The 16,719-nt window shown below is 35.5% G+C and overlaps 2 protein-coding genes across 3 annotated transcripts in view; one reads left to right on the forward strand and one right to left on the reverse strand.

Moving 5' to 3' along the window:
- The first annotated feature begins 797 nt into the window (after window positions 1-797).
- On the forward strand, window positions 798-4,504 carry LOC134536893 (charged multivesicular body protein 1B2). The gene has a single exon (XM_063376956.1). It carries the CDS (start codon window positions 1,151-1,153, stop codon window positions 1,748-1,750), a length of 600 nt encoding a protein of 199 aa, XP_063233026.1. The 5' UTR covers window positions 798-1,150; the 3' UTR covers window positions 1,751-4,504.
- A 5,994-nt stretch (window positions 4,505-10,498) lies between these two features.
- Window positions 10,499-16,719, reverse strand: part of LOC134536894 (ATP-dependent translocase ABCB1-like) — a 62,762-nt gene continuing 56,541 nt past the window's right edge. The window contains exons 23-25 of one of the 2 annotated variants that reach the window (XM_063376958.1): window positions 16,192-16,398; window positions 15,440-15,586; window positions 10,499-12,041 (exon numbers count right to left, since the gene is read on the reverse strand). In XM_063376958.1, the coding sequence (XP_063233028.1) occupies window positions 11,847-12,041; window positions 15,440-15,586; window positions 16,192-16,398 (549 nt within the window). In that variant the 3' untranslated portion in view covers window positions 10,499-11,846. The remainder of the gene's footprint in view (window positions 12,042-15,439; window positions 15,587-16,191; window positions 16,399-16,719) is intronic. The other variant, XM_063376957.1, reaches the window with a different exon arrangement.

Below are 16,719 nucleotides of genomic sequence, written 5' to 3' on the forward strand. Positions count from 1 at the left end.
GCCGTGGCATGGAAATGTTGCTACCAATCTTAGAATATCACAAACAAATGTCGAATTAAGGACACTATAAAATACACACTATAATCTATTTTAATTAAATATATTGCTCTTTTTAAAATAGTTAATGCGCGATCAAAATAAATACGGTGACATAATTGGTGTTTAGTATAATATTCGTGTTTGGGAATTACAATGGAATTAAATAATACAATAATATACAATATTAAAAAAAAAAAACATTGAAAATCTTTTAATGTGTGATATCTGTTTTAACAACGGCAAATGTTCAATATTAATCAATCAAAAATAGTTTAATGGACTTATGAATTATTTAGGAGACAACCTGCTGTGATGTAGTCAGTCACTCTTTTTTACCTTTTCGTCGTCATATTGTTACGCCCAAAACAAAGTGTGAACGGTACTTCATCATTTTTCATAATGGTTAATAATTACGGATTAGAGTCTGCGTCGTTAAACACAGTCGCTTCCATTAAATACAGACATTTAAAACTTTTAACACAATGCAAAAGACACTTCAGTAAATATTTTGGACATCTAACCAATATGGCGCTGGCTGGAGATGTAAAAAAAAAAAGAAGCTTTACTGGGTTGTAATGTAATTGCATACGTGGACATCCCCTGAGTGCTATGGTATAAAACAATTGAAATAATTCATTTGGGAATCTTTCGGTTCCTATCCCATCAACACAAAAAATCGCTTAGATTAAAATATATTTCAAATGTTAGTGTTGCAAGATTGGAGAACTCTTCAGTTTCTTGCTTGTCTTTTCAGTTTTAAACATCCATAGACTTCAAAATAAGTTAACTATTTAGTACCTAAAATTAACTCGTAATTTGTTTTTATCTAAACTAAAAATATATATTGAAAACGATTAGTGTACCCTACTACGGCATTTGATTTATCTTTTATTTTTCTTGTAATTTTTTTTCTCTTAAGGGAAATTTTGTTTGTATGTGACAGTCGTGCGTCAGCTGACAAGGTCGTCATTAAAAAAAATATATTGCTAACATCATAAAGGTATTATAGGGTTGGGTTCTGGTTTTGTTACTGTGAATGTTTTGTGGGGTGTAACACATCAGCGACGTCGAGGTAATAGCGAAACAGTTTGACGAACTCGAAATATCCACGATGTCTGCCATGGACAACCACTTGTTCAACCTGAAGTTCGCCGTGAAGGATCTGGAGCGGAACGCCAGGCGGGCCGAGAAGGAGGAGAGGAAGGAGAAGCTCAAGTGCAAGAAGGCCATCCAGAAGGGCAACACGGAGGGCGCGCGCATCCACGCGGAGAACGCGATCCGCCAGAAGAACCAGGCGCTCAACTACATGCGCATGAGCGCGCGGGTGGACGCCGTGGCGAGCAGGGTGCAGTCGGCGCTGACCACGCGCAAGGTGACGCAGTCCATGGCGGGCGTGATGAAGGCCATGGACGCCGCGATGCGCTCCATGAACCTGGAGAAGATCTCGGGGCTGATGGACAAGTTCGAGACGCAGTTCGAGGACCTGGACGTGCAGAGCTCGGTGCTGGAGAACACCATGGCGCAGACCACCACCACCATGGTGCCCCAGGGCGACGTGGACTCGCTGATGCAGCAGGTGGCCGACGAGGCGGGGCTGGAGCTGAACCTCGAGCTGCCCCAGGCGGGCTCCACCGTCGGCGCGTCCACCCAGGTGTCCCAGGAGCAGGACGAGCTGACGGCTCGTCTCGCGCAGCTGCGCCAGATGGAGTGAGTCTCGCGTGTCCGTCCCGCGCGATGCTGCTGAAGACGTGGGCGTATTCAGCTTCGACACCGCCACATTGCTCCGCGCCGGTGCTGCTGGGGTTTTCCGCTGGCTTTTTGAAATGCAGAATAAAAAGCTTCTGATTTTTTTCCATATTGCTGCAGAAATTGACATAATTTTTTTTTTAATCCATGTAAGTTTTCTACCTTAATTGTATTTTAAGGATTACATACTGGTTTTATGTACCTAGGTAGAAGCTATCAGATAGCCATTCTTTTACTATGGAGAAGAGAAAAAAAAGGGAACCGGGTGGAATCCCAATTGCGAACGAACATCTAATCCAAAAAAGTTTTTTTGGTTTTTTTTACAGATTGTTGGAATGTGTTAAATCGCATCTTTTAATTTAGGTGAAAGTTTCCAATTTCATGTTTTGGGATACTTTTTTCACATTGTACATTCAATTATTTACTTTCACACATTTATTGTTTTTGGAAGTGTTGTATACTTGCTTTCTTTGATCACAGTAAGAAACAACCACAGTTATTAACAGCCGTAAGCACCTGTTAAAATTCACGATCTGGAAAAGGTTGCTCGGAATAAGCGTGTAGAGAGGATTTTTTTCGTATGCTATGTTATATGCCAGCCAATTGCTTGGAAGTAGTTTGAAAGTATGTGATAAAATCCAGATTACACAAAACATAAGTAAGTATAGGGTTATTATTATTTTTTGTTACCAAATAATCTAATGTTGCATGAATGATTGCTAACATATAAACTAGAACCATAATCAAATAACTGCTAACAAGATCAGATAACCAACACAAATATAGCATTTGTGTGAATTGTTCACAACTTCTCGTTTTTGTAATTGTCTGATGGGTCACGTATCAGCTGTATTATTGTGGTGTAGCATTATGTTGAGAATATCTCCACTTAAATATTTCAGCTATCCAATGTGCTTAAATTGGATCATTATTTCTTGGCTCCGTCACTTTTAGTTGTGTGTAGATCTCACTCGTACCGTCTTCCCTTCAGATGTACCTTCCTTTTAACATAAAAAAAATTGTGCATTTATTTGGAAAAGTCTGTTAACTGCCGTCCATTGGGATGGAAAATCAAAATATATTTTCGCTATACATGTACACTTTTTCTGAGCTATCTGGAATTAGCCTCGGATACTAAGTATGGTGCTTCATAAGTAAGTTAAGTTATTAATATTATTGTAGTATAAATTTGAGCTCAATTAGACATTAATTATAATTTCCACCTCTAACAATATGCCCCTATGTGTTTCATTGTTATTCCTGTTTATTTAGGTAAATTTTAAGTCCTTACTTATCCACTTGTCAATCCTTTACTTTCATGCTCTTAGCACAAACTTTAAATAATGAAATTGTTTTATTTCGGTCCAAATTTCAGGAGTTGATTTATCTTGATCTGTTCTTGAGGCTATGCTTCTGCTTGCTGGTCACTGGAAACCCTTCTTTGCACGATGTTGCACGCAAGTTGTGCTAACAGATGCAATAAAGTAAAAAAAGATTATTTTTTAAGACAGTACCAAGTGTTTTTCTCTTTGCCAAAGCTTGCTTGATATTTTTCGCTTGTAACTTGTTTAACTGTCATTCGTACTTGATATCTCAATTTTGATTGAATGCAGCTATTTTTTAGTGAAATATTCTAAGCACGTGTTCGTGCAGTAAGTTTACCCCAAACTATTTATAAAAGTAAATATTTCTGGAAACCAAAGAGATTGTTCTAACGCTCTATTCAATGCCTTGGAGTTGTAAAAACTCTGCAAACTTTCGAGAGACGAATGTTCGGGAGTGCATGGCATTTGGCAGGTTAACGAAATTTAATTGTAACTTTGGGTGTTTCAAAATGCTGTGCTAAACTAGAGTTCTTGATTCGTTATGGGTATTTCAGGGAAGTATAGCGTGCAGTGTAAATTCAAATGTGTGCATTCGTAACACATAATGTTCCACTTACATATACCATTACTTGGTTAGAAACTGACACTTTCTCTTGTCATCTTTACTTCATTATGTGTGTGCACCTTCCCCCCTCCCCTCCCCACCCTTCATCATAGGCTGTCAGGCTGACCTTTAGGTATCTTGATAATCTGCAGTTTCTGACAAGGGGTTTGTCTTTGTCATGGGTGTGTTTTTAATGATGTGTATGTATCTGCAGGTTTCTTTTTATTATTAAGTTTGTCAAGCTTCTCGGCAATGTCATTATCGCACTTAAGAGTGGAACTACACACGACAGTAGGGGGAAAGCACGAATCTCATATTGCGACTGTTTGTGAAGTTGGTGGTCACATTACTTTTCGCATATTACTTGCCAGCTGCTAGCCTCCATCGGACAGGCTTCGAAAGTCGTTTGATGGAAAATGGAACATACTGAGTATGCAAATAGGATACGTACATACTTTTTATTCCGTTTATCACGTGGGGTGTATTCATTTAGTTTCATTTATTTTTTAAGATACTTAGTAACGTGGTGGGTTTAAAATTTTCAACTGGTGGCTTTGAAAGTTTTTTTTTAATTACTATATTTACAACTTTTCCAACATATATATCCTGCTGTTGTGTTCAGTTTTAATCTTCTTGAAGCAGCTAAGTGCTTGAAGATCTGCTGGCTTTTGCTGCCTTTGTTACAATGTTATCTTCAAGATGCTGTAAAGATTTTGTATATTCTTAAATGAACGATGTATGTAAGATATCTAGTTCAGTAGCCTAAATAAACTTTTCTTGTTTTGCTGTATTATTATTTTCATTGGTGGTATCACTGTGTTTCACCTTCCGTTCACAATATTGAGTGATTTTGTAATTAAATAAAACTGTTAAACTTTTTTAAATTATGGATTATATGTCATAATTAAGGAGTGTGCCCCTTAGTAGTAAACGGTACTGTTGAAATGAAAGCAGTTTGTGGTGAAATTCTGTTGTTATAGTGCAGAATGACATTTCAGATAGACTTGTTGCAAAAATGACTTGCTGATCTGTATTCTGTAAAGTATGTACCATTTTACAGCCGAGCCAAGCTGTTGATGCTAAAATTTATAATGTTATCACATCCGCTTGTGCATAGTAACTCAAAAAGCTCTGTGCTCTATGTTAACAAATTGCAAACAATGTAGAAGAATTAACATTGTATATTTACACATATATTATATATATTTTTTATTTACATTTGAAATTTTTTAAATGCATGTTTTGTAGGGAAAAAAATTTACTGTGCTCTTATATTAATTGTTCTTCGCCCGAAAATGTAAAAAAGTGTTAGGATGAGAATCATATGCCTGATGGTAGATTTGCCATATTGTAGATGCATGAAGGGGGGGGGGATACATATATCCCAGGTCCCGAAGTTATAAAGAAATTTGTGATATTTTGATGATATATGTTACACAGGATGAGCTACCACAACACCTGAACCTAGCTACACAGAAAGTGACTCGTGGTAAGATTGATAATGTAACAGTCCAAACACCTTTTTGTTGTCATGAGTTTTATTAATACAAAATTTTAAGTTTATATATTTTTTCTATTTATTTCCAAAGTCTCATTCTCCCCTCCAACACCTTCCTGAAATAATTCCTCTACTATTGGGCATGATATAAACCCCGTTCATAACCAAACAGAAGGGACTGAATGTTTGTGCACGTTAGTTACAAAGAAGTCCTTAATAAAGGATCAAAACGAAACTAGGGCAGTTTAGTGTATGGTATCGAATTTTCCACTGTTCCTGGACATGACATCTGAAATTATGTGTGTGACTGTCACAAAAATTTACATGGCATTCATTTATCATAAGAATCGAGTCCTGAAGTAAAAGAATTTATAGAAGTATTCTCTCAATATGAAGAGACGTAGTGAACTCTTAAACTGCCATTAAATTGTCAATCAGCACATTATACGCGGAGGGAAAAAAATTTTCTCAAAGGAATTAGTCAAATTGATGAATTTTCTTGTTCAACTACGTACCCATTACTTTATCAGACATCTTAAATATTTGTGGCTTAGTTTGCAATGTTCTATTTCTGCCATGAATTTTATTTGTAGATATTTAAATATGCATAGTCTTAATGCTGTTGTTTTTCATTAAATATTTAAATCACTTGTTCTTTTTTTCAATCACAAACATAATTGATCAAATAATAAAATTTACTATTTTCAAAAACAAATAATATGAATTCATATTTCTGACCGTTTGTTATAAAGTTTTCATCTGAAAGAAACGAATGTTTTTTATATAGAGGTGCAATTCCGTGTGTTTTGATACAGTATTGGCTGGGAACTGAACAGTTTGTTATAAGGAGGTGTTTGTTATAAAGAGGTTCACAATGTAGCTATGGGTTTTACCGTATTACAGGCGTGTGGCCATTTGTTAGTTCATTGAAGCATGAAGAGTTGTTTCGCAATAGTCTGTTTAGCCAGATAATGAAGAATTTGAGAAATCAATTTTTATAACGCACCTTGTCGCAGTTTACTTATTAAAGGTAACCCATAAATTTTAAAATGCAGTATGTAGGTATGCGACCACATGCGATAAGCACTTCATTGTTTTTTTTTTTTTTTTTGCCCATAAGTAAAACATTTTGTAATCAATTCCTTCTCCCGATTTTTAAATCAGTACCTGACATCAGGCCTACACCATTCACTTTGGTGCGAATGTCAACCTCACATTTTAAAATTGGTTAAATTCATGTAACTGCTAGCAATATCATATCAGTGTATGTCTAAGTTGCAGGGTACTGTTCTTATATTCATGCAAATGTATTTGCACCATCCTCCCCATTTCATTTTTATTATTTTTGCGAGGTTTCAAATCTTTTGTTGCCGAATTATTTCCAACCAGAACATTAATTTGCTCTACCATCTCTTGTATGGTATTTCTGTAATTTTAAAAATTCTGGTTTCTGCATGTGTGGAAATAGTGAACTCAAAAGATTTTGTTTGCTGATAATTTTTTTATGTTGTAATGTATAATGTATCTGCTACATATTTCTAAAAGTATATATTTGTATAATTTTTTAAAAAATATATTTGTAAATTTATGTTACAAAATTGTATAGTGAGCAGTGTCTTCGCAAATATTTTTTAGTAAGTGTAGATATGTCTTTATGTTAATAAATTACAAATAATACCTATTAAGTCATTGATTTATTTGAAGTAATTAAGTGGTGAGACACCGGTGTGTAATAATTTTATCAAATTATAGTTACAATTAAATGTGAAAAAATTAACTATAAATTATAATTGGATCTGTAAATAAATATATTTTTTAATAAATGCATTTGCTGACTAACCCAATTAATGTCTCAAATTATTATGATGCGTAGGTGCAAGTAAAGATTCAATATTTTGACTGATTTGTTATGAAAACTACAATGAAAGTGAGGAACAGATAGATTGTACATACCTAATATCGATATTAACCAATAAATACTTTAAGTATTGTAGCTAATTTTCTAAATACAACTTGTTAAGTTGGCGACTAACTAACTAAACGTTATGTTTTAGGTACTGTAGCACAATTTTCCGTTTTAAACGGCACAAATTAACACAAATGGTGCACTATTTTTGACAAATTTTGAACTTGAAATCCAAATACATAGATGGTCTTCAAATTGAAAATGTCCTCTCAGGCAGGATGTGTTGGACTGTAGTTATTTTGTGCTGAGATCCCAATATTTTTTTTGTCCCTCTTATCACTAGGAGGCAGGGATGATCAGTTTAACTAAAAGTAGACCTATTGAAAAACAAAATATCTTTAAAAATAGTTAATTTAAAAAAAAAAACATCTTTAAAAGTTCTTGTGAACTGTAGGTATGTGCTGCCATTTATTCAGTCCATCATTTTTAACTTAAACATGTTTGTTAAACTATATTCTAACAAACCTTTTGTTAGTTGGTGGGTTACATCCATTAGATATCCAATTTAATACGTATCTTGCAATTGCATTGGTGTGGTGCTACTGCTGCAATAGTTTAAATTTATTTTTTATATATATATATATATATATATATATATATATATATATATATATATATATATATATATATATATATATATATATATATATATATATATATATATAAATTTTTTCCCCAAGCAATTTTTGTGCACCTAAATTAAATATTGGTTCAGCTAAAAAGAAAATGTTATATATCTGTGCTACTGTAGCCACCTAGTCAACATAAAACACATACATAAAACACATGTGATACCTAGGTGCTAATGTGACTGATTTGCTTGTTTGTGGTGGAATTAGAAGTGGGGTACTCTGAAGTCATATCCACTATGACTTTCTAGACTGGAAATTGCTTCATCGTTAACCAAGAACCTATTTTTAATGACCAGAACTAAACATCGTTTGTGCTATCACACGCGTCCTGCTTGCCTGCTGACAGTCCTGAAGATGAAAGTTGGCCATCAGGACCATAGTGTCGCAGTATGCCAGAGTGACATGTCCAGTCAGCTTCCAGGATTGGGAGCAGCTTGTATCGTCATGTCTTGACAACCGTCCGAGCTCTCTTTGCTCAAACAGGTCATCATGCCTCATCGGTGCCTCACTAGGGCGTTCGATATGTGGCGGTGCAAAACATGTGCATTGATCAGACGCTGCCTACGGCATATCGATTGTCACCCGGTCAACAATCGACCAGCAACCAGGGTCTGTTATGTATCCTTCAAACCATTTTCAGGGGCATTCAGTATAAAAACTTTTCTTATCTATTAATACGGATTAATTTTTTAATGAGCATTGCTTTTCCACAAGTGTGCTAGAGCTCAAAACCTGGCACAGCCGAACCTAAGTTCTCTCGCCCTCTTACGCGTGAAGCGTCCTAACAGCGGCCTTGGAGGGGGAAGGGGGGTCCTCAGGTGGTTTCCTTTCACCCAGTTCTCAGGCTGATCGCTTTGTGCTTCCTGGAGGCATCTCCCCCAGTAACAGTGCGATACCGTTCCTTTCAGTTCCGTGGTTGGCCCTCCGTAACCCGTAAACCCCCCAGTCGCTAGGTTAAATTGTAATGAAATTTTACAAGCTTATTTTAACATCTTGAATTTTCCCTTCTAAACATGTGTGTAAAATTTTAGAAAGACACTTTTAACTTTTACAAATCCACTGGGATTTACAAGTGTTTACTTGTACATTTGTGGAACACTAATTATATCATATTTTACAACTTGTAGGATAAATTATTTTAACTTATACTTTTGTGGAATAAGTCCCAGTTAACACTTTCCTAACAGCACACCATCTTTTGGATTGATTATTTTTTTTTTTCTTTTTTTTAACTTTTGAAAAAAAAATATATAATGGCAAAAAAAAAATATTATATACTGGTTAGTTGCCTTTTCCTTGTAATATGGTTTTTCCATAAACATGAAAGTTTTGATATTAATTTTGTATCAAAAATTCTTAGTTTCATTTTATATTTTACATCTGTCAATCTTTAAATCCAGAATCGTAATCTGAAAGTCTTTTTTGTTCACTACTACAAATATTTATTGCTATCACTAAGTACAGAGGTATTGATCAGAATTTTTTTATTTTATAAATAAGATTATCTAACTAGTCATCCAATTTGCACTCTTCCTTGTTTAGCAACTGACTTTTGCTCTAAAAAATTGTGTGCTTTAAGCCTTGCTGGTCACGATTCAAAGTGGGTGAGAATGTTGAGCGGGTAATGACCTCTCAGAATAAACAAAAATAATATACAAATAATTTTATATGTATAAAACTATGTAAACACGTGTTAAAGACTGAAATAAGTTAATTCAATGACATTGTGATACCTAGTTATAAAGCTTTGGGACCATTTCATAGCTGCAGTAATACAAACAGACTGCAAAGACTATTATTTTAACTTTAATTCACACAGTTGTATATGCAATTTCATTTTCTTTTCTCAATGCACATGTTAACTGTTTTAATATTAGTTATAAGTGTTTCTCATTATTTTAAGCTTTATGGGAACTATGACCTCAGGCCATAGAAAAATTTCTTGACCAGTATGATTTTGGATTGTTGAAAAGGTTTTAATCATGGCAATCAGAATATGTAATACTGAATTAAGACATCAAGATGGAAATAAATGATTGCAATAATATTGTGAAGAATATAATGCTTACTATGAGTAAATTGAGGTGCATAAAACTAGAACTGAGGTGAGCTGATTATCTTCACTATTTCCGAAAATTGGTTTGACCAAATATATTGTATGGTCACAGAAATTGACGCTATGGAAATAATCACCAATACCCAATATTTTTTTCTTACCATAACTTGTGCTAAAACCAGGAGTCTTGTAGACTTTACGAGTATCTGAATCTACCGAACTGAAGTCGAGGCAACATTGATATACGAGAATATTTCTAGTTCAAATTTGGTTTCTTAATAATTATCATAAACAATAATATTCGATTTGATTTGAACTTTTGATAAAGCTGGACCTCACAAAACTTCCTGCTATTATACCTACAAATATAATTTAAAACATGTGTTTGGTTCATTATATTAGGTATATGATTTGTGTATTGGGCATTACAAAACAGTAATATATACCAAACACCTTTACTATTTACATATTTGACAGACCCGCAATCAAACTCAATATATGTATATATTATGTAAATAAATAATAATTATGTAATAGTAAATTTAAATAGATACTGCATAGTAATTGCACACCACCATAATACACCCTTACAATGTGAAAGATTAACTATTTGTATAAAGGCTGATGTTTCAAAAGCAATTAAATAAACACTTAACAAAATATATTCTGTAATTAAGGCAGTACGAATACATTTCACACAAACTTGCAGTTTTATAAAAAAAACTTCACAAAATATCAACACTGATAAATAGTTTTGACTTCATACATGTTGATAAAAAAATAACATTTACAGACAATGCTTCAACACTCAAAACACCCTTTTTTTTATATTTCTAAATGCTCTATAAATAATGGAAAATATAAATCATTAATAAAGTAAAATATTAAACGACACTAATGGACACAAATGCAGCTTTACACACAATTTGATTATAATTATTAACATAAAATAAAAAGTTGTATTAAAAAAGTATTTCTGAAAAATTGTATGAAGCAACACAAATGCATATGCAAAATCTAACATTATATAATCGGTAACAAAATTCAAGAAACAAGATGAATATTAACTTTAAATAATCTTTTACGACGGCAGTAAAACTTCAAAACAATATTTAAATTTGCATTTAACTTCAAAACTTTTGCAAAAAAAACTTTCTGCATTAATTGTTACGTATTACTTACTGTATTAATTGTAATGGATGAGGCACATTTTTTAACTGTAATACCACTTCCTGTGACTTCCCACGATAAACAGATGTTAGCTCGGAATAGAGGAATAGGGAATAAAAAAGATTTGCAGAATTAAGTACAAAGTCCAATGATTGGTTTTCTTCTGCAATCATTTTTTTGTGTACGAAAATCACATGTCCGTATCATGGAAGTTAGATTTCACGCAAAATGCTGCAAACGTAAATTTACACTCTGGAAAAAAATATGTTTATAAATGTTATTTATTTGAGAGATGTGCAATTCTAAGGATTACAAAGTTATCTGTGTACAGGACAAACAAACATTCTATAAAAAACACCACACCAAATTCAGATAAAGCAATATTCTCACTATGCAACCACTATATATTTCACAGTGGCTATGTCGGGGGGAGATCATGTAAGGCGACATTTTTATTTATTCATAACGGCCGAGCGTATGAAACCAGATAGCGACTCGCTTGCTTCAATTGTGGACCTGCAATTTTCACACAGAAGGGACGTGTGGCATCCATCTTCGACTTCGGTAACAAAATGACGCGGCTTTACCGGAATGCCTTCTCCACAAAACTTTTTCCCGTCCACGGAGCTCGCGAGCCGTCTTCCGAGGATCCATTCGGGATTCGCCGCCCCAAGCGTGGAGGATGCCAATGACTCGCTGGTTCGTCCAGTTCACGTGCACTCTCGTGAGGCGACAAGTACAGCTGACGGAACCGAGAGCGAGCACTCGCGAGCCGGAAAGGCGGAAGCGTGACGAGACGCGGGGGACGCGTCACAGCTGCTGCCTCCTGATGAGCTGATGGTAGCGGCCCCGACGAGCCCTCAGCTCGTCGTGAGTGCCCAGCTCCGCGACGCGGCCGCGGTGGACCACGGCTATCGTGTCCGCGTTGTGGATGGTCGACAGCCGGTGCGCTATCACGATGCACGTTCGGCCCTTGCGCGCGCGGTCCAGGGCCTCTTGCACCACCTGCCGTGCCAAACCCATGTCGTATCCCTGCTTGGTGTCGCCAAGTGCTCAACACACTCGAATAACTTGATATCAGGTTAAATCAGTTTCGACTTAGGAGGGGGGTGTGGGGGGGGGGGGGGGGAAAGAGCCTACGACTCGCGTAGTTTCGGTTCCCTGCAAGAATTTCCGAAGTTTTGCGTTTCCGTACCGACGCCACTTCAGCCACTAAATCAGAAGTTTCCAATGGAAAACAAGTATGTTGTAGCTAACCTAACCCAACCCAACCCAACCCAACCCAACCCAACCCAACCCAACCCATAGATTTTTTTAATTTCAATTTTTTGAGAGAAATCCGAAATTGCACGAACGTGGTAGGGAACCGAAACTACTTGAGTTGTAGGCTTCCCGGTGGGGGTGGGAAGAGAGAGTAAGAAAAAGAGAGAAAAAAAAAAGGAAAGAGAAATAGATTGCGAAAGAAAAGGAGAAAGAGAGTGAAAAAGGATTTGCTACTGGCCAAGGGGAGAAAATCCACAATTTCAGCCGGGAATCAACCTGGATGCTTTGGGAGAAACGTGTTTACCACTCATGTGTTGTTTCAAACACACACACTAATCACATTTATTACAATTTACAGCTGTGTGTTGGAAAAACTGCTATAATAAAACCATTTTTACATTTTTAATGAGCGGTTATTTTCTGATTTTACAGAATTGAAAGTAGAGTAAAATGTAGAAAATAATGTGTTAAAGCAAAGAATAATGTATACTTTATGACTGCCTTTCTTTCATTTTCCCAACATTTGCTTGAAATTCTGAAAGCCAAACAATTGAATCTTGGAACAACAGTGTAAAAATAATTATATTTTCAATTAGTAAAAATGTAATTGATTTTAAACAATGAATTTCAGTGCCTAAATAATAAGAATAACATTGAATAAGAATAACATTGAATAAGAATAATGAGTACTAAACATATTTCAATTTAATGAAGATATGTAATATAAAAACCTAGAAATTTTATTTAAAGAATTCAAATCCCTATAGAGAACTACCTACAGTATACTATTAGGGGTTAGCTGCAAACTAGAGATACGTGATTATTCTTCGTGCCAATCTAGCTAGGGACAAGATTATATGGTGAATTGAAATAAACAACGAAAAGCACTTCAATACAACATATAAAAAAGAAATTTTAAGTTAATACACCACAAAGTACCAAAATGCAATGAAAGTCCTAGAACAATCTGCAATTTCAACAAAAACTTAACTAATTGACAAATTGGTAATCTTATAATTATTAAATCCAATGAAAGTAATTTATTTAGCATAATGATTGTAGCTCAATGTAATAAAAAAATTTTAAAAAGTTTACTTTTTTAATCTTGCAACTTTTATTAGTTACTGATTTTTACATTAAGCCCTTTTAAAAAAAAAATTTCAAACAGAAATACTTACTAGATTTATTTTTATTTGTTTTAAAAAGTTGACATGCTTATTACAAATCATTATATTGAAAAAAATGCATTATGTATCAGTCAAAATGTCAAAGTTTTGGAAAAATTAGTAACGTGAAACATTTAAGTATCATATTTGTTCAGCAGTAATAAGTAGAGTCCCGTAAAAATGGTTTTATTTTTCCTTAAATTTCGTTTTGAAAAAATCAAATTTCGGTTTTATTTCGCCGTTTTGGTTTTTCATGTTTACTTTAACTTTTGAGAATGGTTTTATGACCTACAAGTTTTGCTTGGCTAAATAATAGTGGCACGGCGTATACTGCACTGTAAAGTCAACACTATTGGCAAATAAAAATTGTAGGCTTGAAACAGCTCGGCACGGCCCGGTGCCGCCTAGCGCGCTGCCTCGGCACGGCCCGGTGTCGCCTAGCGCGCTGCCTCGGCACGGCCCGGTGCCCCCTAGCGCGCTACCTCAGCACGGCATATCTCAACTTAGTATTCTTTTAATATTTCTTGCTGCTGTTCTTTGTCCCGTTGACGCCGTATTCACTTGCTCTGCGGTCGTATTGCATTTGTTGAGAAGTGTAGTTACGGCAGTTAAAGGTCACTGATTTTGCTTATCAATCGGCGTAGTGCCATGTGTTCATGTTTATGAGTACATAGTAGAGGTGTAAAAGTAACGAAAAAAAGTGTACCCGTATGTATTCGTTACTATAACAATTAGTACTCGTTACTATCGTGTCGCTACGTTACTCGTTACTTCTGATACCGCATAACATGCTATGTTATGTTGCAGCAACGAATCGAGTCGTATTGCGTACGCGTACAGTATGACGTCGTGTAAATAATAATAAATAGAATATAAACAATTAACAATATTTGATAATTAATAGTTTTTGTTAACCAAGAAACAATTAAATCTCATTAGAGCGGTTTTATTATATTATCTCTTTTAAGATAAAAACAAAAAAAACGTGAAAATACGTGATAATAAAAGACAAAAACATACATATTTCTAATTTGTAAAAAATACTTTCTTATAAACAGTAAAAAACTTGGACGACAAATTTCCATATTATACTTTACTTAATAAACAAACATCGTTCTTTGTAACGTAAATTCATCGAATATGCGCGCGCATGCGTAAAACATACGAAAAATGTGAGTAACGTAATCCAGCCGTGTGTAACGTTTCGTTACTAGATACTAGATGGCGCACCCGTTACTCAGTACCGAATACATACGGTTTGCTACAGCTCTAATGAGTAGGTTGCCAAGCCAGTCAAACGTAGTTGAAAGCATGATGTTGTTAACTGTTCAACATGAAAGGAAGAATTAAAAATTTATATTTCTCTACAGGATTAATGTGTAAATACAGCTGTAAGGTGACAGTTTGCAGCAAAGAAGTGGGTTGAAAATCATGGCAGCTATATTGTGTTGAAAACATCGCCGGTATTTTTATTAACTTTGTGTTGATGCTCAGGTACATTTTTCTCTTTTTAATTAGTTTATGATTGCAATTACTACTTTCGTTTCAAATTGTCATGATTACGTGACGCGAATACTGTACATTATTTACTTTCATTACTACAAAGCGGCCATGTTGGAACTTAGAAAAATGGCGATGTGCCGTCAACGCCGTGTTTACTTGTTTTTAGCTATGTCTTGCATGGGTGGTCTAATTCATTATCAGTTTTATTTCTCGATGCTGTGCAATTTCGGTGTTTTGTCGCGAATTAAGGTAAATTGCGGTGTTATTTCGCGATATCGCGATTCACGAAATTTCCGTGTCTCTAGTAATAAGATATATTTTTTTAAATAAAAAGATTTTATAAAAAAAATACCAAAATAACACCAAAATCTCCTGTTTTAAAAATGAAACTGGCATGAAAATAAAACCATAGAATCTCGTCTCTAGACGTAGCGCTGAGCAGATCTCGCATTGCAACCTGGAGTATCTTACCTTCTCACTCTCCGTGTCCAGGGCTGATGTGGCCTCGTCCAACAGCAGTATCCTGGGGTTCCTGACCAGGGCCCGGGCTATGGCCACCCGCTGCTTCTGGCCTCCCGACAGCTGGGTGCCTCGTTCCCCCACCATCGTGTCGTATCCCTGAGCAGTGCAACACTGTCGCAACTCTCCGGCGGACACAAAACAACTCTCAACGTCGTCTAAAACATTTGAAAGCTAGCTCAACGCTCAAGTTATTTATGATGATAGACTGCGCCTTAAAATAAACTAGGTACACTGATTTTGAATGTGTTCCTAAAAAAAAAACCCACTTTAAATAATTAGCAACCTTTTGAATAGTATTTCTAAAATTGACGATCACTCAAAAAAAAGGTAATTACTAAAAACAAAAACCTATGTTGAACAAAGAAAGCTTTATAACGAGTTAACAGATACAGTAAAAGCAGAGTAATACATAACACATTCCTACTTAAAAAATTTTCATGGCTTATCCGCTTCCATAGTATTAAACCGGGCTTTAAAAAAAAAAGAGTAGTCTAAACTCAGAATATTGTGGTTAATGAGCACATATGTATCTTTTCGATCCAGCCCATTAGGCTAACATGTTTCACCTAGTGCTTGTGTTAACTGTTTTGGATCAGGAGCAAAAATTATTTGAGTCCACCGAACAGGAAACTTCTGAATAGTTTACTTCTTCCACACAACGTTATGTTTTACTATCTGAGAAACTTTTATCTCACACTTACCTCCGGGAGGTTGACGATGAAGTCATGGATGTTGGCCTCACGAGCAGCGGCCATTATGTCCGCGAACTTGACGTTCGGATCGGTCGCGCCGTACGCTATGTTATCCCTGATGGAGCAGTCGAACAGGACGGGCTCTTGCGTCACCAGGCCGATGTGGTTCCTCAGATGCGGCAGGTTGAGTGTCCGTATGTCGTGGTCATCCACGTACTGTCACAAACATTTTTTTTTTTTTTTTTTTTTTTTTTTTTTTTTTACTTATGGGGCTGAGGAACTTCCCTGTGATCCCTTGGAATCTACCTCCGCATTTCACTGGGCCAATGAAACTTATTCACCACAACAAGAAGCGGGTGGGAGAAGGTTTTTAGGCTTCTATTTCTTATTCTAATTGAATATCACACACAATATTCAGGAGTGTCAAATATTTTTCAATTCAAATTTTAACTTGCAGTGAATTTTTTTTTTACACTGCAATACGAGTCCAAGAAATCTTGAGTCAAACTTGAGCAAAATTAAAACTAAAGGTACATA

Source organism: Bacillus rossius, chromosome 11, assembly GCF_032445375.1.
Source record: "Bacillus rossius redtenbacheri isolate Brsri chromosome 11, Brsri_v3, whole genome shotgun sequence".
Lineage (NCBI taxonomy): Eukaryota > Metazoa > Arthropoda > Insecta > Phasmatodea > Bacillidae > Bacillus > Bacillus rossius.

What these genes read in the sequence shown, in the direction of transcription:
- LOC134536893 (XM_063376956.1), top strand. Translation starts at nt 1,151, where the DNA reads ATGTCTGCCATGGACAACCACTTGTTCAACCTGAAGTTCGCCGTGAAG.